The sequence below is a fragment of the Scyliorhinus canicula genome, chromosome 7, assembly GCF_902713615.1.
Source record: "Scyliorhinus canicula chromosome 7, sScyCan1.1, whole genome shotgun sequence".
Classification (NCBI taxonomy): domain Eukaryota; kingdom Metazoa; phylum Chordata; class Chondrichthyes; order Carcharhiniformes; family Scyliorhinidae; genus Scyliorhinus; species Scyliorhinus canicula.
The window spans coordinates 131519157-131543096 of record NC_052152.1 but is presented as its reverse complement, the minus strand read 5'-3'; the positions used below and the strand labels follow the sequence as shown (position 1 = coordinate 131543096).

Below are 23940 nucleotides of genomic sequence, written 5' to 3'. Positions count from 1 at the left end.
CAGTATCAACACTTACCCATATGTAAAATTACTCATGTCCCAAAAGAGGACTTTTAATCGTCTTCGCTGTTACATGTTTCAGATTTTTATGTTGTCTGTAAATCCTCCTATGCATCCCTACAACTTCATAAAAATCACATGGCCAGTTGGGATCAGGAGCCTAGGTCTGTGCTATAAGTTCGATGTAATACCACACTCATATCCCACCATTTATTAATATTAAAAACAATTAAAACTCATGGGCTTTTCCTTTATTTACATCCCACCAGTTAAAGACTAGGAATCCAACAGCGAGTAACTCACCTCCTAACCCCCCAAAGCCTGTCCACCATCTACAAGGCACAAATCAGCAGTGTAATACAATACTCTCCACTTAACCTAGATGAGTGCAGCTCCAACAACACTCAAGAAGCTCAACACCATCCAGGACAAAGCAGCCCATTGATTGCTCCCTCTTCCACAAACGTTCAAAACCACCACCACCAACGAACTGTAGCATTTGTGTGTACCATGTAAAAGCTGCACTGCAGTAACTCACCAAAGTTCCTGAGACAGCATCTTCCAAACCCATGACCACTACCATCTAGAAGGACAAAAGCAGCAGATACCTGGGAACCCCACCACCTGGAGGTTCCCCTCCAAGTGACTCATCATCCTGACTTGCAAATATATTGCCGTTTCATCACTGTTGCTGGGGCAACTACCTGGAACTCCCTCCCCAACAGCACAGTGGGTGTACCTATACCTCTAGGACTGCAGTGGTTCAAGAAGGCAACTCACCACCACCTTCTGAAGGGCAACTAGGGATGAGCAATAAATGCTGGTCTAACCAGCGATGCCCATATCCCATAAATGAATTTGAAAAATGCACGAATCACGTAATCGGTTTTCTGTCCATTTAGCATCCATATTCCGTACTCCCCCTAATACCAATCCTTTCCTAATAATGATGTTATATCCCCCACACAGTTTCAGATCTCTGACACATCTTATTCAATTCTAATCACAATCCTGCAGTTACAATTTGCCGATGTTTAACACAAGGGCCATGCTCCATACAAACCTTGGCACCCAGGTGCACGCACGGGGTGTTTGGATGCTTCAGGTCAAAGTCGATCAACACAGCGTCGGAGACTCTGGGGAAGAGTTCAGCCTCACTCAGCTGCAAGCCTGTAAAGAACTGTTGGATTATCAGCAAGTTCCCATAAACCACCAGAAAGGGAGAGCTCAACTTCGCCCACCGCTGACGGTCACGCAACATCCAAATCACACAGGACCAGATCAAAAGGACAAAAGTCAGCCAGCTGTTGTAAGTAATGCTCCAGATCTGAGGAGAAGAAGAATTGTTGATGAGTGGCAAAGTCTTCTCTGCATCAAAGGTCCTCTAGCGCAGAATTGAATTGTGAATGAGGTTATCAGGAATCAGACACTAAAATTGTAAAGGGTGGTAATCTGATTGAAACATAGAAACTCATAGAATCCCTACCGTGCGGAAGGAGACCATTCGGCCTATCAAGTCTGCACCGACTTTCCAATAGAGCACCCTAGCCAGGTCCACTCCCCTGCCCACAACGCCCTCTCCCCATAACCTGACCTGCACATCCACATCCCTGGACACTAAGAGGTAATTTATCATGGCCAATCCACCTGACCTGCACATCCACATCCCTGGACACTAAGAGGTAATTTATCATGGCCAATCCACCTGACCTGCACATCCACATCCCTGGACACTAAGAGGTAATTTATCATGGCCAATCCACCTGACCTGCACATCGACATCCATGGACACTAAGAGGTAATTTATCATGGCCAATCCACCTGACCTGCACATCCACATCCCTGGACACTAAGAGGTAATTTATCATGGCCAATCCACCTGACCTGCACATCGACATCCATGGACACTAAGAGGTAATTTATCATGGCCAATCCACCTGACCTGCACATCCACATCCCTGGACACTAAGAGGTAATTTATCATGGCCAATCCACCTGACCTGCACATCGACATCCATGGACACTAAGAGGTAATTTATCATGGCCAATCCACCTGACCTGCACATCCACATCCCTGGACACTAAGAGGTAATTTATCATGGCCAATCCACCTGACCTGCACATCGACATCCATGGACACTAAGAGGTAATTTATCATGGCCAATCCACCTAACCTGCACATCTTTGTCTTATGGGAGGAAACCGACGCAGACACAGCGAGAATGTGCAAACACCACACAGTCACCCAAGGTGGGAATCGGAACCCGGGTCCTTGTAGCTGTGAGGCAGCAGTGCTAACCACTCTGCCACCATGCTGCCCACATGTAAAAATTTTATGATGTTTCCCTTCAAGAGGAAATCTAAAACTCAGTGTTCTGACATGGCCCTTTTTATCTAGGACTCCAGGCATAGTACCTGGTCACCAGACAGATTGTAGTCATATTGTAGTCAACATCGTGGGCCGAAGGGCCTGTTCTGTGCTGTATTTTTCTATGTATATGTTCTATGTTCTGTACTCTTCTTAACACTTGTTTATTTGTACTACATCTAAACAGGTTACAGAGTAGACATGTTAGCTCCTAAGTATGTTGTTCCAACCTCTCTCTCTCGGGTCTAGCACGCACATGACTGACTGAGCTCATCATCAACTATGTAATACATTGTTAATCCTTTGTGCTACACCCAGAGCCACAGTTTCAGAATAAAGGCTTGCCCATTCAAGATGGAGATGAGGAGGAATTTCTTCTCTCAGAGGGTCATAAATCTTTGGAATTCTCTTCTCCAGAGAACAATGGAGGTTGGATCATTGACTATATTCAAGGCTGAAATAGTTTAACTTTTAAACTATAGGAGAGTCAAGATTTGTAGGCGGTAAAGTTGAGCTGAGGTCAAGATCTGATCAGACATGATACTGTTGAATAATGGAGCTGGGTTGAGGGGCTGAATGGCCTTGTCCTGTTCCTGTTTAGGGTTGCCAACTGTGATTAAATGTAATCCTGGAGGTTTCATCACATGAATTCTCTCTCTCTCTCTCTCTCTCTCTCCCACCCCCCCCCCCCCCCCCCCCCCCCCCCTTCATGGCACACGGCCTTCCTATACATATTGGAAAGCAAAAATACTCATTACCCAATTGGATGATGCTTGACTGTCAAACAACCAGCCTTTTTATCAAATTTTCCATAAATGTATATCTGGTAAAGAGGAATGTTCAAAAAAAATGTCATGAAAGCAATTTTTTTAAACGCCTGGATGATTTTTCTCCAGGGTTGCACACACAGCAGTGTCTGGTACTGAGTTGGAGGGACTGAAGGATATAGTGAGAAGGTGAGTAAATGGGAGTGAAGGGTCTATGGTGAAGGTGGGTTGGTGGAATTGATCTGTGACAAAGGGTAGACCCAGTATGGAATCAAACTCTTCTATGATACAAAGGTCACACCTTCTTTGACTTAACTCTTAATTTTTAAATCCCATAGGTCTTTCCAGAAAAATGTTGAAAATCTTTCAGATTTAAAAATAGGTCATAATATGGATATTACCATTCGTACTCAGGCTATGTGACGAAAACAGTCCTTTATTTTGAATCCAGTGTTGTCATGCCCAGTTAAGGAATGTCCTATTCATCACTTCAAAAGTGAACTGAACTCAGTCTAAAATTTTCTGGAACTGTCTTTTATTTTTTTTAAAACACTAACAAGATAAAGATGGCTGCCAAAGGTCAGGTGACTTTGAAACAGAGGACCAAGGGTAGGCCATTCAGCCCCTCAATCCTGCTCCTCCATTCAATTACACAATGGCTGATTGTCTACCTCAATGCTACTTTCCTACGCCGTCTCCCGATCCCTTGATGTCATTAGTATCTGGAAATCTATCGATCCCTGTTTTGATCATGCTCAATGATTGAGCTTCCACAGTCCTCTGGGGTAGAGAATTCCAAAGATTCATCACCCTCTGAATGAAAAAATTCCCCTACATCTCAGTGTTAATTGGCCTGCTCCTTAGTCTGAGATTCTATCCCCTGGTTTTAGACTCATCAGCTCGGGCAGACAAACCATCCACATCCACTCTGCCACACCCTGCATGAATTCTGTATGTTTCAATGAGGTCAACCCTCATTCTTTGAAACAGACCCAGTCTCCCGAATCGCGCCTCATAGGACAATTCCACCATCCCAGGGATTAATCTGGTAAATCTCGGTTGCACGCCCTCTATGGCAAGTATATTCTTCCTTAGATAAGGGGACCAAAACTGTGCACTGGCGCAGTCTCACCAAGTTTCTGTACAACTGCAGCAAGACAGCTTTATTCCTGTACTCAAACCTCCCCACAATGAAGGCCAACATACCATTTTACTTTCGCAATTGCTTGTTGCTCCTGCATGCTGGCTTTTCGGGACTCGTGAACAAGGACACCCAGGTCCCTTTGGACATTAACATTTCCAAACATCTCACTATTTAATAAATAGTCTGCCTTTCTGTTTTTCTACCAAACTGAATAACTTCACACTTATTTATATATTCTATCTGCCATGTATTAGCCCATTCACATCCAAATTACTGTGGTCCCAGCACAGATCCTTGCTGTATTCCATTGCATCAGCTTGCCCCCCTGAGAATGATCTGTTTATTCCTACTCTCTGCGTTAACCAATTCTCAATCCGTACCAATATATTTTCCCCCAACCCCGTGCGCTCTAATTTTTTCTAACCTCCAGTGTGGGACCTTACCAGAAGCCTTCTGAAAATCCAAATACGCCACATCCACTGGTTCTCTTTTATCAGCGCTGCAAGTAACATCATCAAAAATCTCCCACAAGTCTGTCAAACATGATTTCTCTTTCATAAATCCATATTAACCCGACCAGTTTTCACATCCTTTGTAACATTTTCCCGACTACTGATAATCACCAGTGCATTCCCCCTCTCTCTATAGCCACCTCCTTCAACACTCTGGGATGAAGCTCATCTGGTCCAGGGGATTTATCAACCTTCAGTCCAGTTAGTTTTTCAAGTACTGCCTCTTTATTAATAATTAATTTTCTCAGTTTCACAAGACTCATGGTCACCTTGTTTTTCTGGGAGATTTCCTATATCTTCTTCGGTGAAGTCAGATGCAAAATAACTGTTTAGCTCTGCTATTTCCCTGTTCTCCAGCATAAAGTCACCTGTTCCCACCTGTAATGGACCCACATTTGTCCTGGCTAATTTTTTACCTATAACTAAAGGAACTTTTGCAGTCCACTTATATGTTCCTTGCTAGTTTTCATTCATATTCACTTTTCCTTACTGAATCATTTTCTTGGTCATTTTCCAATTCCGACACTGACAGAGAATAAACTCATGTCTGAAATAACAACCCACCAAACACATCTTCCCCTCCCCTCCCCTGTCAGCATGCTAAAGGGACTGTTCCCCCTGCGATACCCTGGTTACTCCTCTATCACTCCCAACACCTCTCCCTCTCCCCAGGCACCTTCCCATGCAATCACAGAAGGTGCAACAACTGCCCTTTTACCTCCTCCCTCCTCACCATCCAAAGCCGCATGTACTCCTTCCAGGTGAAGTAATATCCATTTTGGATATCCAAATGGCTAATATCCATTTTCTTTTCACTACATGGGCAGCAAGGGAAAGGGTACAAGGGATTCAGTTCTCTCCCCACCCTCTCCGTAACAAGGGTTTTCACAGCATTAGGTGATACGTGCGCAGCCATTTTAATGAAGATCCTCCCTCTATTGCTGAAACAGAGGTGGCATGGTGGCACAGCGGTTAGCACTGTTGCCTCACAGCACTAGGGACCAGCATTCAATTCCGGCTTTGGGTCACTGTCTGTCTGGAGTTTGCACTTTCTCCCTGTGTCTGCGTGGGGCTCCTACAGCTCCCCCGGTTTCCTCCCGCAGTCTAACGACATGCAAGTTAGCCTAAGTGACCATGATAAAATTGCCCCTTAGTGCCTAGGGAATTGCAGGTTAGGTTACGGTGATAGGACCGGGGATTGGGCCTCGGTAGGATGCTCTTTCAGCGGGTCAATGCAGGCTCGATGGGCCTAGTAACTTCCTTCTGCACTGTAGGAATTCTATGGTGTTGCGTGTTGAATGTGTTCCCAAATTGAGAATTTCCTACTGATGTGATAACCAATTGCTTCACTGGGGATTTATTCTGCAGCTTTTAAAGAGACAGTGCAAGCAACGGCAGCAACGAGTGAATAGGAAGTCATTCCTTCAGCCATACCATCATGAATATGAGTGCACAGAGGTAGCTCTGCCGCATTATGAAGTGGCCGATGATCGACAGACTGTTGTGTGGGTTCTCAGAATCATCATCTAGTCTTCCCATCTCTGTGTTTGCGTCTGTAAGAGGAAGAGGAATAGAGAGATAAGTACTGTCCTGAAATATTACAGGGAAACTTATGAGAGGATGCAGAGAAAGGACTGATCCTAATTCGTAAGGGCTTGAGTCGAGCCACCAGTTAAGCTTAAGCTTATACTCCAGAAAAGGGAGTAAAAGGAAAGACCTCATCAAAGTAATTAAATAATCACACTTTGTTAGGTATGGCTGAGGTGAACTGAGTGTGCCAGTTTAAAGCAAACTAAAGGCCAGGAATTTAGTTTAGGGAAAATAAATTTCAATAGGTCAGTCTCACGTGTTTTGAATGAGAAATATTTGGAAGAATACATCAGGCAAATTAAAGGGCAAATACGTGAAAGAATCATCTGAAAGAGGACCCTACCTACACCCAATCCTCCACCCTAGCCCCGTAATCCCATCTAGGGGCAATTTATTATTGCCAATCTACCTAACCTGCACATCTTTGGACTGTGGGAAGAAACCGGAGCACCCGGAGGAAACCCATGCAGACACGGGGAGAAAGTGAAAACTTGCAGAATTGAACCCGGGTCCCTGACGCTGTGAGGCAGCGGTGCTAACCACTCTGCCACCGTCTTGCCCCACCGGTATGGGAATTGAACCTGTGATGCTGGCCTTGCTCTGTATCACAAACCAGCTGTCTAGCCAAGTGAGCTAAACCGGCCCCCAAGATGTTTAAAATATGATAATGGAAGGATTAAAGTATCTGGGGGAAGGGTTAATGTACTAGAGGGAGGGTTATTATGCAGGGAGATGGACTTTAATGGAAAAATTAGTGTACTAGAACAAAGTGCTTTGTTGGGTCAAATGTATTTTTTTCTATCACTAAATTTGCTTCAATGGAATCAAAAACAGAAAATGCTGCAAATATACAGAGGGCCATCAGCATCTAACTGGGAGGCCAGATGGATTAGTAATAGATCTGATAGATCTTTCTGAAATGTTAAATGGTCACTTACTTCACTCAGACTGAGGAGGCCCTGTTGTTTATTTCCAGCTTATACTGGTACTTATTTCAGACTTGGAGCGTTCAGTTGCCCTTCATATCGGAGTATCCTTTGTCACTGAATGTCAAAGTTATTCATTGTATTGGAAGCAATTTGAGACATTTTTCAGAGACACAATATTAATCCCAGTTGACATTGGCTAGGAGGCAGGAGGTGCAATAGGCCTAGCTGCTCAAGGTCCTCACTGTGAGGTTTTGAGACACTTTGAGGAACAGGTCTTATTCCACCTTCCTATACAAATGGAAAGCGTGATTGGCTGGATTGGCTCAATGTTAAACTGCTGTGCAAACTGCAAGTTTTTTCTTAATTTAACCCAGATACAAGTCGGTGTTAGGAGGTTTCCACTGGGCGCTGCAGCAATTGATCAATAACCTTTTAAAAAATAAAATCTTTATTGAAGGGCTGAGGTAATGCAAGCATAGGGGCTCTGGTCTTCGCACACCCAACTGCAGCCATTGCCAACTTCCACTCCCTACAATGGTGACCAGTGACCATTAAGGCGAATTCCAACATGTTCAATGCTCACACACGTGAGTTGGCATATGTGGAGAGCTAAGAGAAATGGCAGCTATATCAATGGCAGTCCGGCCCCCAGAAACCTGTACACAAATGAAAACAGACACTGCCCCTGGGCGGTATAAGCACGCAGTGATTCAAGGGAAGGACACCCTGGTATTAATGTGGACATCATTATGTCAGTAGGGAGGTTGGTGTCATGTGGATTCAGACTCTTACTGTGAACAGAAGAGACACTAGTGCAGGAATGCATTTGCAATGCAGCTCCTTCCTTCCTGGCATTAAGGTTAGGTATTTAAACCTTTAAAAAAGAATGGGATAATGCTGGAAAATCTCAGCAGGTCTGGCAGCATCTGTAGGGAGACTCTTTGTCAAAGCTAACAGACAGAGAGAGTGGGAAATATTTATACTGTGGAGTGAGAATGAAAGATGAGTCATAGCCACAGAAACCCAGGGAAACCGGGTGCTAATGGCCACAGATACCAAGAGGAAAGAGTGTTAATGGCAGTCCCCAGAGAGGACAAAAGATGTGAAAGGTCAAACAGCAGGGAAACTAACATCAGAGGATGAACTGTAGGTGTGGGGGGAAGGGAAGGGGGAAGCAAAGAGGAGAAAGGTGCAGGAAAGAAAGAAATGGTAAAAGACAGTTAAAATGAAATGAAAACAAATGGGTCGAGGTGGGGCTGATCATCTGAAGTTGTTGAATTCGATGTTCAGGCTGGAAGGCTGCAGTGTGCTCGGTGCTTAACCGGAAGATGAGATGTTGTTCCTCCAGTTTGCGTTGCGCTTCACTGGAACATTGCAGCAGGCAAAGAACAGACATGTGGGCATGGGAGCAGGGTCTTTTGTTAAAATGGCAAGCAACAGGAAGGTCAGGATCCTGAATGCGCGCAGACCGAAGATGCTCAGCAAAGCGATCACCCAGTCTGCGTTTGGTCTCTCCGAAATAGAGGAGACCACATTGGAATGCAATAGACCAGATTGAAAGAGATGCAAGTGAAAAAAGAATGATCTGAATATGAATAATTTATGAGGTAACAGGCCAATCAGTGCAGCAGCAACATTCCACTACTTTCTACCGTCTTAGAGGTTAACCTGGGGCCATGACTTACTGGACAGCATGGTAGCACAGTGGTTAGCACTGTTGCTTCACAGCGCCAGGGTCTCGGGTTCGATTCCAGCTTGGGGCATTGTCTGTGCAGAGTCTGAACGTTCCCCCTGAGTCTGCGTGGGTTTCCTCCGGATGTTCCGGTTTCCTCCCACAAGTCCCGAAGGTGAATTGGACATTCTGAATTCTCTCTGAGTGTACCCGAACAGGCGCCGGAGTGTGGTGACTAGGGGCTTTTCACAGTAACTTCATTGCAGTGTTAATGTAAGCCTATTTGTGACAATAATAAAGATTATTATAAAACCAGAGTCACTGGACAGAGGACATGACGAGAGTCTGTGGCAATGAGCTGTCTGAGTAAAATATGAATAATTATCCACACTAGTTGTTTATCACCCTCTGTGGAACCTTGGGGCGGGGTAGCTATAAAGCAGCAATCATCATTACCCCTATACTTCCTGCCACTTACCTACACTTTATCTTGAGGAATCTTACCAGAGCTTGTAGACCGCTCGGTGTACTCTGGGGAGCAGTACATCTGTACCGGCAGACAATTATTGTTCCTCTGTGGCAAATAGAAGGGAACAGTCAACTCCACTGCATGGCCACTTACTGAGTTAATCGATGGTTGCTGTAATCAGACAGAATATGAAAAGGAAGTCACAATGTAATGAGACACATTTTCCCTGTGCAGAAAGACCTAACATACAGATGCTGTGATTGAACAATATGTAACAGGGGCACCATGCTCTCCACCCTCCACCCGCCCGCCCCCTACGCCCCTCAATGTCAGCATGGGTGAGATGGCAACGGTCAACCAGGATACTGGGACCCTGCGGTTACCATGGTAACTATCGGCTGGGTCAGCTGATGGCAGTAGTAGTAGAGGGTGTGGAGCGAATTACCCTTTCCGCCCTTTGAGTTCACTCGAGACTTTGGGGTGGCGTCAGTAGGATTGTGGAGTCAGGGCCAGTGCTGCAAGTGTGAAGGAGACGGTGGGTTCCCAGGGACTGTACATTGGGGGCATGGGAGTGGTGGGAGGAGGGAATGTGTTAGCTCTGGGCTGGGGGTGGGGGATACTTGTCTTGCTACTTCCCTATAACTCTGAGAGGCGAGGGATTCATGGAGACTGGTGTTGAGGTCCATTTCCATTTGGTCACTAATAAACCATCAGAAATAGCAAAAGCAGCAAGCCATTCGGCCTGTCGAGCCTGCTCAGCCATTCAAACAGATCAAGATTGATCATCTACCAGTTTTCCTGTACTATCCCCATAACCCCGAATGACATTGGTATCCTGAAGTCAACCGGTTTCTGTTTTGAACATGCTCGATGATTGAGCTTCCACAGCCCTCTGTGGTAGAAAATTGCAACAATTCCCTACCCTCTGCATGAAGAATCCCCTCTTGTCTCATTCCTAAATAGCCTGCCCCTTGAGAATGTAATTCCTGGTTCTAGACTCACCAGTCAGGAGAAACATCCGATCTGCATTTACCCTGTCATACTCTATACGAGTTTTGCAAGTTTCAATTAAATCACCCCTCATTCTTCAAAATTGTACAGAATACAGGTACCGTTTCCTCAATCTCTCATAAGGCAATCCTGAAATCCTCAGGATCAGTCTGGCCAACTTCCATTGCGCTCCCTCTGAGGCAAGTCCTTGTATAAGGAGACCAAAACTGAACCTAATACTCCAGGTTCAGTCTCAACAAAGCTCTACACAAGCGCAGCAAGACTTCCTGTACTCAAACCCCTTTGCAATAAAAGCTAACACGCCATTTGCCTTCCTAACTGTTTGCTGCACCTGCATGCTAGCTTTTCATGATCAATGGCACCAAGGCCCCTTTGGACATCAATACTTTGTGTAGCACTTTGCCAAATTCCAGATGAACTGATGTGAGATAGATTTGGGCTTTGTGATTTGGCTCTGACCTTTTTGCCATCGCTTTCGACAATCTGCAAGCTGCCTTCGGCACTGATTTGTTCTGACACGTCATCCGTGGAGTAAATGACCATCTCTGAAAGACCAGCCTGTCAGACAATAGGACAATTACACAGAAAGCGTCGGCAACAATATTAAACATTTAGTTACCATGTTTATTTAGCCTATTCGGCATTGTTGACATAGAGCCAACAGTACAATTCTGTTGTGAATATTACTCGGGAATACTTAAATAAACTTTCCTTGCAAAATTATAATCTGCAGAGGCACAAAAAAAATTACATGTTTCCCTTGATCCAATGGATAATTGGTTACCCGGGTGTGATGCGCAATGGGTCCATTTCATATTAATCTCAGCAAGGAAAAGTACAATTGGTTAGACAGCCCCTGGCTAAGTGGAATAGGTGAAATAGTTGACGGGGATTGGGGGAGGTGGGGGGTGGTGCCTGGATCTCAACCAGCCCTCCAGCCACCCTTCTGTGCAGATGGTTAAATGAACACATCTGGCATTCATTGGTTGAGATATTGCAGAAGGGGTGGGGTGGGAGGGTGCAGCCTAAGTACAAAATAATTCTCCCAGATGAGCCTTTTCCTGCATGACCTTCACTGAGGGAAAAACCAATCAGATCAGGAACTCAGAGTGCTGGCACAATGGCACAGTGGTTAGCACTGCTGCCTCACAGCGCCAGAGACCCCGGTTCAAATCCAACCTTAGGTGACTGTGTGGAGTTTGCATGTTCTCTCCATGTCTGCGTGGGTTTCCTCCGGTCCCTAGATAAGACCATAAGAAATGGATAAGAACAGGAGCAAGCCATTAACCCCTTGAGCCTGCTCTGCCATTCAATATGATCACGGCTGATCCAACAATCCTCATGTCCACTTTCCTACCCCTTCCCCGTAACCCTTGATCCCCTTACTGATCAAGAATTTATCCATCTCAACTTTAAATATACACAAGGGCCGTGATTCTCCCCTACCCGGCGGGGCGGGGGGTCCTGGCGGGATGGAGTGGCGTGAACCACTCTGGCGTCGGGCCACCCGAAAGGAGCGGATTTCTCCGCACCTTTAGGGGCCACGCCCTACCCTTGAGGGGCTAGGCCCACGCCGGAGTGGTTAGCGCCCCGCCAGCCGGAGGGAAAGGCCTTTGGCACCACGCCAGCCGGGGCCGAAGGGTTTTCACCGGCCGTCGGAAGTCTGCACATGCGCCGGACATCTCGCGCATGCGCAGGGGAGGGGGTCACTTCCGCCTCTGCCATCGTGAAGACTATGGCGAACGTGGAAGGAAAAGAGTGCCCCCACGGCACAGGCCCACCCGCCGATCGGTGGGCCAGGCCACCATGGGGGCACCCCCCGGGGCCAGATCACCCCGCGCCCCCCTCAGGACCCCGGAGCCCCCCCGCGCCGTCTGGTCTCGCCGGTAAGGTAGGTGGTTTGATTCCCGCCGGCGGAACCGGCATGACTGCAGCGGGACTGCGTCCCATCGTGGGCCGGAGAATCGCCGGGGGGGGGGGGGGCGCCAACCGCGCGGCGCGATTCCCACCTCCGCCGAATCCCTGGTGCTGGAGACTTTGCGAGACGGCGGGGGCGGGATTCACGCCGGCCCCCGGCGATTCTTCGACCCGGCGGGGGGGTTAGAGGATCCCGCCCAAGGACTCTGCCCCACAGCTCTCTGTGGCAAGGAGTTCCAAAGATTCACAACCATCGGAGATAGGAAATTCCTCCTCATCTCAGTCTTAAATTGGAGCCCCTTTATTCTGAGACTATGCCCTGTGGGTTTAGTCTCTCCCATGAGGGGAAACATCCTCACAGCATTCACCCTTTCAAACCCTTAAGAATCGTGTAAGTTTCAATGAGATCACCTCTCATTCTTCTGAATTCCAGCGAGTTGAGTCCCACCCTGTTTAATCTTTGCTCATAAGACAATCCCTCCTTACCGGGGATCATCCTAGTGAACCTTCTCTGAATCGCCTCCAATGAAATAATATCTTATCTTTATAATAATAATAATAATCTTTATTGTCACAAGTAGGCTTACACTAACACTGCAATGAAGTTCCTGTGAAAAGCCCCTCGTCGCCACATTCCGGCACATTTTCGGGAGAATTCAGAATGTCCAAATTACCTAACAGCACATCTTTCGGGACTTGTGGGAGGAAATCGGAGCACCCGGAGGAAACTCACGGGGAGAATGTGCAGACTCCGCACAGACCATGACCCAAGCCGGGAATCAAACCTGGGACCCTGGCGCTGTGAAGCAACATTGCTACTGTGCCGCCCACCAAAATCAGGGGACCAAAACAGCTCACAATAATCCAGATGTGGTCTCACCAGTACCTTGTACAGTTGCAGCAAGAATTCCTACACTGATACTCCAACCCCTTTGAAATAAGGACCAACATTCCAATGGCCTTCCTGATTGTCCATCTCCACTTTCAAAGTCAGCTGTTTCTCTTTCTAGATATTAGGAGCTGGTGGCTACCAACCACAACAATTAAACCAGGACCAGTCAGGAACATGTACAAGATTGTCTCCCCATCCAGCCTATCCTCCCGCTCAGTTATCATAACAGTATGGTTGTAACCAGCATCATGGTTAGGGTTCCTGATTACCTGTTGCACCTTGTGCTAGCTTTCTCAGTTGTATGTACAAATACCTTCAAGTCCCTCTGATTTGCAGCTTTCTTCAGGTTTTCTCCATTTTAATAATTCTCTGTTCTTTTGTTCTCCCTTCCAAAATGAACAACTTCACATTTTCCCACATTCTACTCCATTTGCCCACTTATTTAATCTATCAATATCTCTTTGCAAACTGTTTGTATCCCACTAGCAACTTGCCTTTCCACCTATTTTTGTGTTGTCTGTGTAATTCAATTCCTTCCTCCAAGTCGTTAATATATATTGTAAACAGTTTTGGTCTCAGCACTGATCCCCACCGACCATTAGCTAATTTTCTGTCCATGCTAATATACCACCTCCAACACCATGGGCTCTTAAGACTTACTGTGAGATACTTTGTCGAGCACCTTCTGAAAATCCAAGTGCAACATATCTACTGGTTCCCCTCTATCCACTCTAGTTGAGATCTCCTCGAAAAACTTTAATAAATTAGTCCTTTCATGCAGCCATGCTTTCTCTGCTTAATTAGACTATGATTTTCCAAACATGCCGCTATGACTTCCTTAATAATTGATTCCAACATTTTCCAACAATAGTTGTTCGGCTAATCGGCCTATAGTTACCCGATTTTTGCCTCCCTCCCTTTTTGAGTAGGGGTGTCATTGGCAGCTTTCCAATCCACCGGGACTCCTCCAGAATCCAAGGATTAACTAACCCAGTGATGGTACCATTGTACTACCACCCCTTCTTCGACTGTGCTCAACGCTGTGGTTCATTCCATGGCCGGAAACCACAATCTGGTGATATCAATGAGGAGAGCGGTGATGGGGGGGCGAGGAGTGTGGTGAGGGGAGGGTGGGGGTGGTAGTGTTACATTCATGGGGTGGTCAAAAGTCTCAAGCTGCTCCGTCTGTCCTTACCCCTGACTCGCCATTGAGAAGCAGCTGCCGAATTATTGTCGCTATGGTGTAGTAGAGGACGAGGAGGACAATGGGGTTCAGAATGACGGGCCAGTGCAGCCCAGGGTGGGTCATCAGTTGCCACGGTTCCGACATATTGGTTTTGATCACTGCCGTCATACCAAACAACCTGGGTCCAGAAAAAAGGAGAAATTAATTGTAATGTATAGTGCATTTACTAGACCTCTATTAACACAGGAGGAGGGCATTCAGCCCCTCGAGCCGGTCATCATATTTAATTTATATCTTAATTCCCATTTATCCACCTTTGATCCATATTCCTTGATACCCTTAGCTAACAAAAATGCACCAATCTTGGATCTTAATAATTGAATTGGTCCCCGTAGCCTCTCAGGAGAAGAGAGTGGCAGATTTCTACCAATGTTCGTATGAAGAAGTGCCTGTGGACTTCCCTCTGAAATGGCATTGCAATCTAATGTTATGGTTGTCTCTTTTTGTTCTCGATTCCCTCACCAGAGGACACAGTTCCCCACCTTTCAACTCTCATTATCATTTTAAAAGTTTCAATGAGTTCGTCATTCAGCCTCCTGAACTCTCAGCCCATCTCATCATCTAATGTGTCTTGAAGCTTTCTACTCCCATTGCAAGTGTTCATCACACTTTCACAACAAACTTTCCCTGACATATTTGTCACCATTCTTTATCTGTACTCCCTGCTCTTACGACTTGTACATTTCTGTAAAGACAATTCTCTTGAAGGTTAGGAGGCCCAGGTTTGCCCAGTTCTCCCTCTTACATGCAACCATTTGCTGCCAAGGATCAGCTTTGAGGCTCTTCACAGCACCGATTCCCTGTTTACTGACTTCCCTTTGTCTTCTTGACTCTGCCGGGAGAGTGATTTAATGGAATTGATCACCAGGCTAGACTGTGATTTAATGGAATTGATCACCAGGCTAGGCAGTGATTTAATGGAATTGATCATCAGGCTAGACTGTGATTTAATGGAATTGATCACCAGGCTAGGCAGTGATTTAATGGAATTGATCATCAGGCTAGGCAGTGATTTAATGGAATTGATCACCAGGCTAGGCAGTGATTTAATGCAATGGATTTGAAAGCATGGTAGCATAGTGGTTAGCACAATTGCATCACAGCTCCAGGGTCCCTGGTTTGATTCCCGGCTGGGGTCACTGTCTGTGCGGAGTCTGCACGTTCTCCCTGTGTGTGCGTAGGTTTCCTCCGGGTGCTCCGGTTTCCTCCCACAGTAAAACGATGTGCAGGTTAGGTGGATTGGCCATGCTAAATTGCCCTTAGAGTCCAAAATTTCCTTTAGTGTTGGGTGGGGTTACTGGATTATGGGGATAGGGTGGAGGAGTGGGCTTGAATAGGGTGCTCCTTTAAAGAGCCAGTGCAGACTCGATGGGCTGAATGGCCTCCTTCTGCACTGTAAATTCTATGAAATCACCAGGCTAGGCAGTGATTTAATGGAATTGATCACCAGGCTCAGCAGTGATTTAATTGAGTGGATCACCAGACGAGGCTGTGATTTAATGGAGTGGATCACCAGGGTATGCAGTGATTTAATGGAGCGGATCACAAGGGTATGCAGTGATTTAATGATGTAATGGAGTGGACCACAAGGGTATGCAGTGATTTAATTGAGTGGATCACACGGGTATGCAGTGATTTAATGGAGTGGATGCCCAGGGTATTCAGTGATTTAATGATTTAATGGAGTGGATCACCAGACTAGGTGATCATGATTCAATTAAGTAGGTCAGGGCTGTACAGTGATTTAATGGAGTGGATCACCAGACTAGGCTGTGATTTAATGGAGTGGATCACCAGACTAGGCTGTGATTTAATGGAGTGGATCACCAAGCTAGGCTGTGATTTAATGGAGTGGATCACCAGACTAGGCTGTGATTTAATGGAGTGTATCACCAGGATAGGCTGTGATTTAATGGAGTGGATCACCAGGCTAGGCTGTGATTTAATGGAGTGGATCACCAGGCTAGGCTGTGATTTAATGGAGTGGATCACCAGGCTAGGCTGTGATTTAATACAGTGGATCACCAGGCTAGGCTGTGATTTAATGGAGTAGATCACCAGACTAGGCTGTGATTTAATAGAGTGGATCACCAGGCTAGGTTGTGACTTAATGGAGTGGATCACCGGGATAGGCTGTGGTTTAATGGAGTAGATCACCAGGCTAGGCTGTGATTTAATGGAGTGAATCACCAGGCTAGGCTGTGGTTTAATGGAGTAGATCACCAGGCTAGGCTGTGATTTAATGGAGTGGATCACCAGGCTAGGCTGTGATTTAATGGAGTGGATCACCAGGCTAGGCTGTGATTTAATACAGTGGATCACCAGGCTAGGCTGTGATTTAATGGAGTAGATCACCAGACTAGGCTGTGATTTAATGGAGTGGATCAGCAGGCTAGGCTGTGATTTAATGGAGTGGATCACCAGGCTAGGCTGTGATTTAATGGAGTGGATCACCAGGCTAGGCTGTGACGTGATGGAGTGGATCACCATGCTAGGCTGTGATTTAATACAGTGGATCACCAGGCTAGGCTGTGATTTAATGGAGTAGATCACCAGGCTAGGTTGTGACTTAATGGGGTAGATCACCAGGCTAGGTTGTGTTTAATGGAGTGGATCACCAGACTGGGATGTGATTGAATGGAGTAGATCACCAGGCTGGACTGTGATTTAATGGAGTAGATCACCGTTCTAGGCTGTGATTTAATGGAGTAGATAACCAGGCTAGCTGGTGATTTAATGGAGTGGATCACCAGGCTAGGCTGTGGTTTAATGGAGTGGATCACCAGGCTAGACTGTGATTTAATACAGGGATCACCATCCCAGGCAATGGTTTAATGGAGTGGATGACCAGGCTAGGCTGTGATTTAATACAGTGGATCACCGTGTCAGGTAGTTGTTTAATGGAGTGGATCACCAGGCTAGGCTGTGATTTAATGGAGTGAATCACCAGGATAGGCTGTGATTTAATGGAGTGGATCACCAGGCTAGGCTATGATTTAATAGAGTGGATCACCAGGCTAGACTGTGATTTAATGGAGTAGATCACCAGACCAGACTGTGATTTAATGGAGTAGATCACCAGGCTATACTGTGATTGAATAGAGTGGATCACCAGGCTATGATGTGACTTGATGGAGTGGATCACCAGGATAGGTTCTGATTTAGTGGCGTTGATCACCAGACTAGACTGACTTGATGGAGTGGATAACCATGCTAGGCTGTGATTTAATACAGTGGATAACCAGGCTAGGCTGTGATTTAACGGAGTAGATCACCAGGCTAGGTTGTGTCTTAATGGGGTAGATCACCAGGCTAGGCTGTGTTTAATGGAGTGGATCACCAGGCTGGGCCGTGACTTGATGGAGTGGATCACCAGGATAGGTTGTGATTTAGTGGCGTTGATCACCAGACTAGGCTGTGACTTGATGGAGTGGATCACCATGCTAGGCTGTGATTTAATACAGTGGATCACCAGGCTAGGCTGTGATTTAATGGAGTAGATCACCAGGCTAGGCTGTGTTTAATGGAGTTGATCACCAGGCTGGGCTGTGATTTAATGGAGTAGATCGCCAGACTGGGCTGTGATTTAATGGAGTAGATCACCAGGCTAGGCTGTGATTTAATACAGTGGATCACCATGTCAGGTAGTTGTTTAATGGAGTGGATCACTAGGCTAGGCTGTGATTTAATGGAGTGAATCACCAGGATAGGTTGTGATTTAATGGAGTGGATCACAGGCTAGGCTATGATTTAATAGAGTGGATCACCAGGCTAGACTGTGATTTAATGGAGTAGATCACCAGGCCAGACTGTGATTTAATGGAGTAGATCACCAGGCTAGACTGTGATTTAATAGAGTGGATCACCAGGCTAGGATGTGACTTGATGGAGTGTGTCACCAGGATAGGTTGTGATTTAATACAGTGGATCACCAGATTAGGTTGGGTCTTAATGGAGTGGATCACCAGGCTGGGCTGTGATTTAATGGAGTAGATCGCCAGACTGGGCTGTGATTTAATGGAGTAGATCACCAGGCTAGGCTGTGATTTAATACAGTGGATCACCAGGCTAGGCTGTGATTTAATGGAGTGAATCACCAGGATAGGCTGTGATTTAATGGAGTGGATCACCAGGCTAGGCTATGATTTAATAGAGTGGATCACCAGGCTAGACTGTGATTTAATGGAGTAGATCACCAGACCAGACTGTGATTTAATGGAGTAGATCACCAGGCTATACTGTGATTGAATAGAGTGGATCACCAGGCTATGATGTGACTTGATGGAGTGGATCACCAGGATAGGTTCTGATTTAGTGGCGTTGATCACCAGACTAGACTGACTTGATGGAGTGGATAACCATGCTAGGCTGTGATTTAATACAGTGGATAACCAGGCTAGGCTGTGATTTAACGGAGTAGATCACCAGGCTAGGTTGTGTCTTAATGGGGTAGATCACCAGGCTAGGCTGTGTTTAATGGAGTGGATCACCAGGCTGGGCCGTGACTTGATGGAGTGGATCACCAGGATAGGTTGTGATTTAGTGGCGTTGATCACCAGACTAGGCTGTGACTTGATGGAGTGGATCACCATGCTAGGCTGTGATTTAATACAGTGGATCACCAGGCTAGGCTGTGATTTAATGGAGTAGATCACCAGGCTAGGCTGTGTTTAATGGAGTTGATCACCAGGCTGGGCTGTGATTTAATGGAGTAGATCGCCAGACTGGGCTGTGATTTAATGGAGTAGATCACCAGGCTAGGCTGTGATTTAATACAGTGGATCACCATGTCAGGTAGTTGTTTAATGGAGTGGATCACTAGGCTAGGCTGTGATTTAATGGAGTGAATCACCAGGATAGGTTGTGATTTAATGGAGTGGATCACAGGCTAGGCTATGATTTAATAGAGTGGATCACCAGGCTAGACTGTGATTTAATGGAGTAGATCACCAGGCCAGACTGTGATTTAATGGAGTAGATCACCAGGCTAGACTGTGATTTAATAGAGTGGATCACCAGGCTAGGATGTGACTTGATGGAGTGTGTCACCAGGATAGGTTGTGATTTAATACAGTGGATCACCAGATTAGGTTGGGTCTTAATGGAGTGGATCACCAGGCTGGGCTGTGATTTAATGGAGTAGATCGCCAGACTGGGCTGTGATTTAATGGAGTAGATCACCAGGCTAGGCTGTGATTTAATACAGTGGATCACCATGTCAGGTAGTTGTTTAATGGAGTGGATCACTAGGCTAGGCTGTGATTTAATGGAGTGGATCGCCAGGCTAGGTTGTGATTTAATGGAGTGGATCACCAGGCTAGGCTGTGATTTAATGGAGTGGATCACCAGGCTAGGCTGTGATTTAATGGAGTGAATCACCAGGCTAGGCTGTGATTTAATGGAGTGGATCACCAGGCTAGGCTGTGATTTAATGGAGTGAATCACCAGGATAGGTTGTGATTTAATGGAGTGGATCACTGGCTAGGCTATGATTTAATAGAGTGGATCACCAGGCTAGACTGTGATTTAATGGAGTAGATCACCAGGCCAGACTGTGATTTAATGGAGTAGATCACCAGGCTAGACTGTGATTTAATAGAGTGGATCACCAGGCTAGGATGTGACTTGATGGAGTGTGTCACCAGGATAGGTTGTGATTTAATACAGTGGATCACCAGATTAGGTTGTGTCTTAATGGGGTAGATCACCAGGCTAGGCTGTGTTTAATGGAGTGGATCACCAGGCTGGGCTGTGATTTAATGGAGTAGATCGCCAGACTGGGCTGTGATTTAATAGAGTGGATCACCAGGCTAGGCTGTGATTTAATGGAGTGAATCACCAGGATAGGCTGTGATTTAATGGAGTGGATCACCAGGCTAGGCTATGATTTAATAGAGTGAATCATCAGGCTGGGCTGTGATTTAATTGAGTAGATCACCAGGCTAGGCTGTGATTTAATGGAGTGGATCACCAGGCTAGGCTGTGATTTAATGGAGTGGATCGCCAGGCTAGGCTATGATTTAATAGAGTGAATCACCAGGCTAGGCTGTGATTTAATGGAGTGGATCACCAGGTTAGGATGTGATTTAATGGAGTGGATCACCAGGCTAGGCTGTGATTTAATAGAGTGAATCACCAGGCTAGACTGTGATTTAATGGAGTAGATCACCAGGCTAGACTGTGATTTAATGGAGTAGATCACCAGGCTAGGCTGTGGTTTAATGGAGTGGATCACCAGTCTGGGCTGTGATTTAATGGAGTAGATCATCAGACTAGGTTGTGATTTAATGGAGTGGATCACCAGGCTAGGCTGTGACTTAATGGAGTACATCACCAGGCTAGGCTGTGGTTTAATGGAGTAGATCATCAGACTAGGCTTTGATTTAATGGAGTGGATCACCATACTAGGCTGTGGTTTAATGGAGTAGATCACCAGGCTAGCTGGTGATTTAATGGAGTGGATCACCAGGCTAGGCTGTGGTTTAATGGAGTGGATCACCAGGCCAGGCTGTGATTTAATGGAGTGGATCACCAGGCTAGACTGTGATTTAATACAGTGGATCACCAGCCCAGGCAGTGGTTTAATTGAGTGGATCACCAGGCTAGCTGGTGATTTAATGGAGTGGATCACCAGGCTAGGCTGTGATTTAATGGAGTGGATCACCAGGCTAGCTGGTGATTTAATGGAGTGGATCACCAGGCTAGGCTGTGATTTAATGGAGTGGATCACCAGGCTAGGCTGTGGTTTAATGGAGTGGATCACCAGCCCAGGCAGTGGTTTAATGGAGTGGATCACCAGGCTAGGCTGTGGTTTAATGGAGTAGATACCAGGCTAGGCTGTGATTTAATGGAGAGGATCACCAGACCAGTCTGTGATTTAATGGAGTGGATCACCATGCTATGCTGTGATTTAATGGAGTGGATCACCATGCTATGCTGTGATTTAATGGAGTGGATCACCAGGATAGGTTGTGATTTAATACAGTGGATCGCCAGACTAGGCTGTGATTTAATGGAGTAGATCACCAGACCAGTCTGTGATTTAATGGAGTGGATCACCATGCTATGCTGTGATTTAATGGAGTGGATCACCAGGCTAGGCTGTGATTTAATGGAGTGGATCACCAGGCTAGGCTCTGATTTAATGGAGTGGATCGCCAGGCTAGGTTGTGATTTAATGGAGTGGATCACCAGGCTAGGCTGTGATTTAATGGAGTGGATCGCCAGACTGGGCTGTGATTTAATGGAGTCGATCACCAGGCTAGGCTGTGATTTAATGGAGTAGATCACCAGGCCAGACTGTGATTTAATGGAGTAGATCACCAGGCTAGACTGTGATTTAATAGAGTGGATCACCAGGCTAGGATGTGACTTGATGGAGTGTGTCACCAGGATAGGTTGTGATTTAATACAGTGGATCACCAGATTAGGTTGTGTCTTAATGGGGTAGATCACCAGGCTAGGCTGTGTTTAATGGAGTGGATCACCAGGCTGGGCTGTGATTTAATGGAGTAGATCGCCAGACTGGGCTGTGATTTAATAGAGTGGATCACCAGGCTAGGCTGTGATTTAATGGAGTGAATCACCAGGATAGGCTGTGATTTAATGGAGTGGATCACCAGGCTAGGCTATGATTTAATAGAGTGAATCATCAGGCTGGGCTGTGATTTAATTGAGTAGATCACCAGGCTAGGCTGTGATTTAATGGAGTGGATCACCAGGCTAGGCTGTGATTTAATGGAGTGGATCGCCAGGCTAGGCTATGATTTAATAGAGTGAATCACCAGGCTAGGCTGTGATTTAATGGAGTGGATCACCAGGTTAGGATGTGATTTAATGGAGTGGATCACCAGGCTAGGCTGTGATTTAATAGAGTGAATCACCAGGCTAGACTGTGATTTAATGGAGTAGATCACCAGGCTAGACTGTGATTTAATGGAGTAGATCACCAGGCTAGGCTGTGGTTTAATGGAGTGGATCACCAGTCTGGGCTGTGATTTAATGGAGTAGATCATCAGACTAGGTTGTGATTTAATGGAGTGGATCACCAGGCTAGGCTGTGACTTAATGGAGTACATCACCAGGCTAGGCTGTGGTTTAATGGAGTAGATCATCAGACTAGGCTTTGATTTAATGGAGTGGATCACCATACTAGGCTGTGGTTTAATGGAGTAGATCACCAGGCTAGCTGGTGATTTAATGGAGTGGATCACCAGGCTAGGCTGTGGTTTAATGGAGTGGATCACCAGGCCAGGCTGTGATTTAATGGAGTGGATCACCAGGCTAGACTGTGATTTAATACAGTGGATCACCAGCCCAGGCAGTGGTTTAATTGAGTGGATCACCAGGCTAGCTGGTGATTTAATGGAGTGGATCACCAGGCTAGGCTGTGATTTAATGGAGTGGATCACCAGGCTAGCTGGTGATTTAATGGAGTGGATCACCAGGCTAGGCTGTGATTTAATGGAGTGGATCACCAGGCTAGGCTGTGGTTTAATGGAGTGGATCACCAGCCCAGGCAGTGGTTTAATGGAGTGGATCACCAGGCTAGGCTGTGGTTTAATGGAGTAGATACCAGGCTAGGCTGTGATTTAATGGAGAGGATCACCAGACCAGTCTGTGATTTAATGGAGTGGATCACCATGCTATGCTGTGATTTAATGGAGTGGATCACCATGCTATGCTGTGATTTAATGGAGTGGATCACCAGGATAGGTTGTGATTTAATACAGTGGATCGCCAGACTAGGCTGTGATTTAATGGAGTAGATCACCAGACCAGTCTGTGATTTAATGGAGTGGATCACCATGCTATGCTGTGATTTAATGGAGTGGATCACCAGGCTAGGCTGTGATTTAATGGAGTGGATCACCAGGCTAGGCTCTGATTTAATGGAGTGGATCGCCAGGCTAGGTTGTGATTTAATGGAGTGGATCACCAGGCTAGGCTGTGATTTAATGGAGTGGATCGCCAGACTGGGCTGTGATTTAATGGAGTCGATCACCAGGCTAGGCTGTGATTTAATGGAGTGGATCGCCAGGCTAGGCTGTGATTTAATGGAGTGGATCGCCATGTCAGAAAGTGATATGATAGAGTGGATCATCAAACCAGGTAGTGATTAAATGGAATTGATCACCTGGCCAGGCAGTGATTTAACAGAGTTTTATGCTGACAGGAGCAAACCCCAAATTACATATGGAAATACTGAACTTTTAAATAAATCTGTGGGTTTAAAAATGGACATACAAGACAAAGTTGCTGAGGATGTAAATTCCATCACTGGCAGAATTGTTGGTGGCTGATATTAAGACAGTGACAATGGAGTCACCTCTGTTTCGAGACAAGAACATATCAGAAATGTGAAAGCGGTATAAAAACTAATTGCCAACTCCTATGGAGATAACGGGAGCTGATTATCATTTC

General features: G+C 46.0%; 1 protein-coding gene across 1 annotated transcript in view; it reads right to left on the bottom strand.

Moving 5' to 3' along the window:
- The window catches only part of LOC119969135 (piezo-type mechanosensitive ion channel component 2-like), a 290064-nt gene that overhangs the window by 182550 nt on the left and 83574 nt on the right, over positions 1–23940 (bottom strand). The window contains exons 7-11 of the mRNA XM_038802351.1: positions 14467–14635; positions 10922–11020; positions 9487–9622; positions 6226–6344; positions 1064–1327 (exon numbers count right to left, since the gene is read on the bottom strand). Of these exons, the coding sequence (XP_038658279.1) occupies positions 1064–1327; positions 6226–6344; positions 9487–9622; positions 10922–11020; positions 14467–14635 (787 nt within the window). The remainder of the gene's footprint in view (positions 1–1063; positions 1328–6225; positions 6345–9486; positions 9623–10921; positions 11021–14466; positions 14636–23940) is intronic.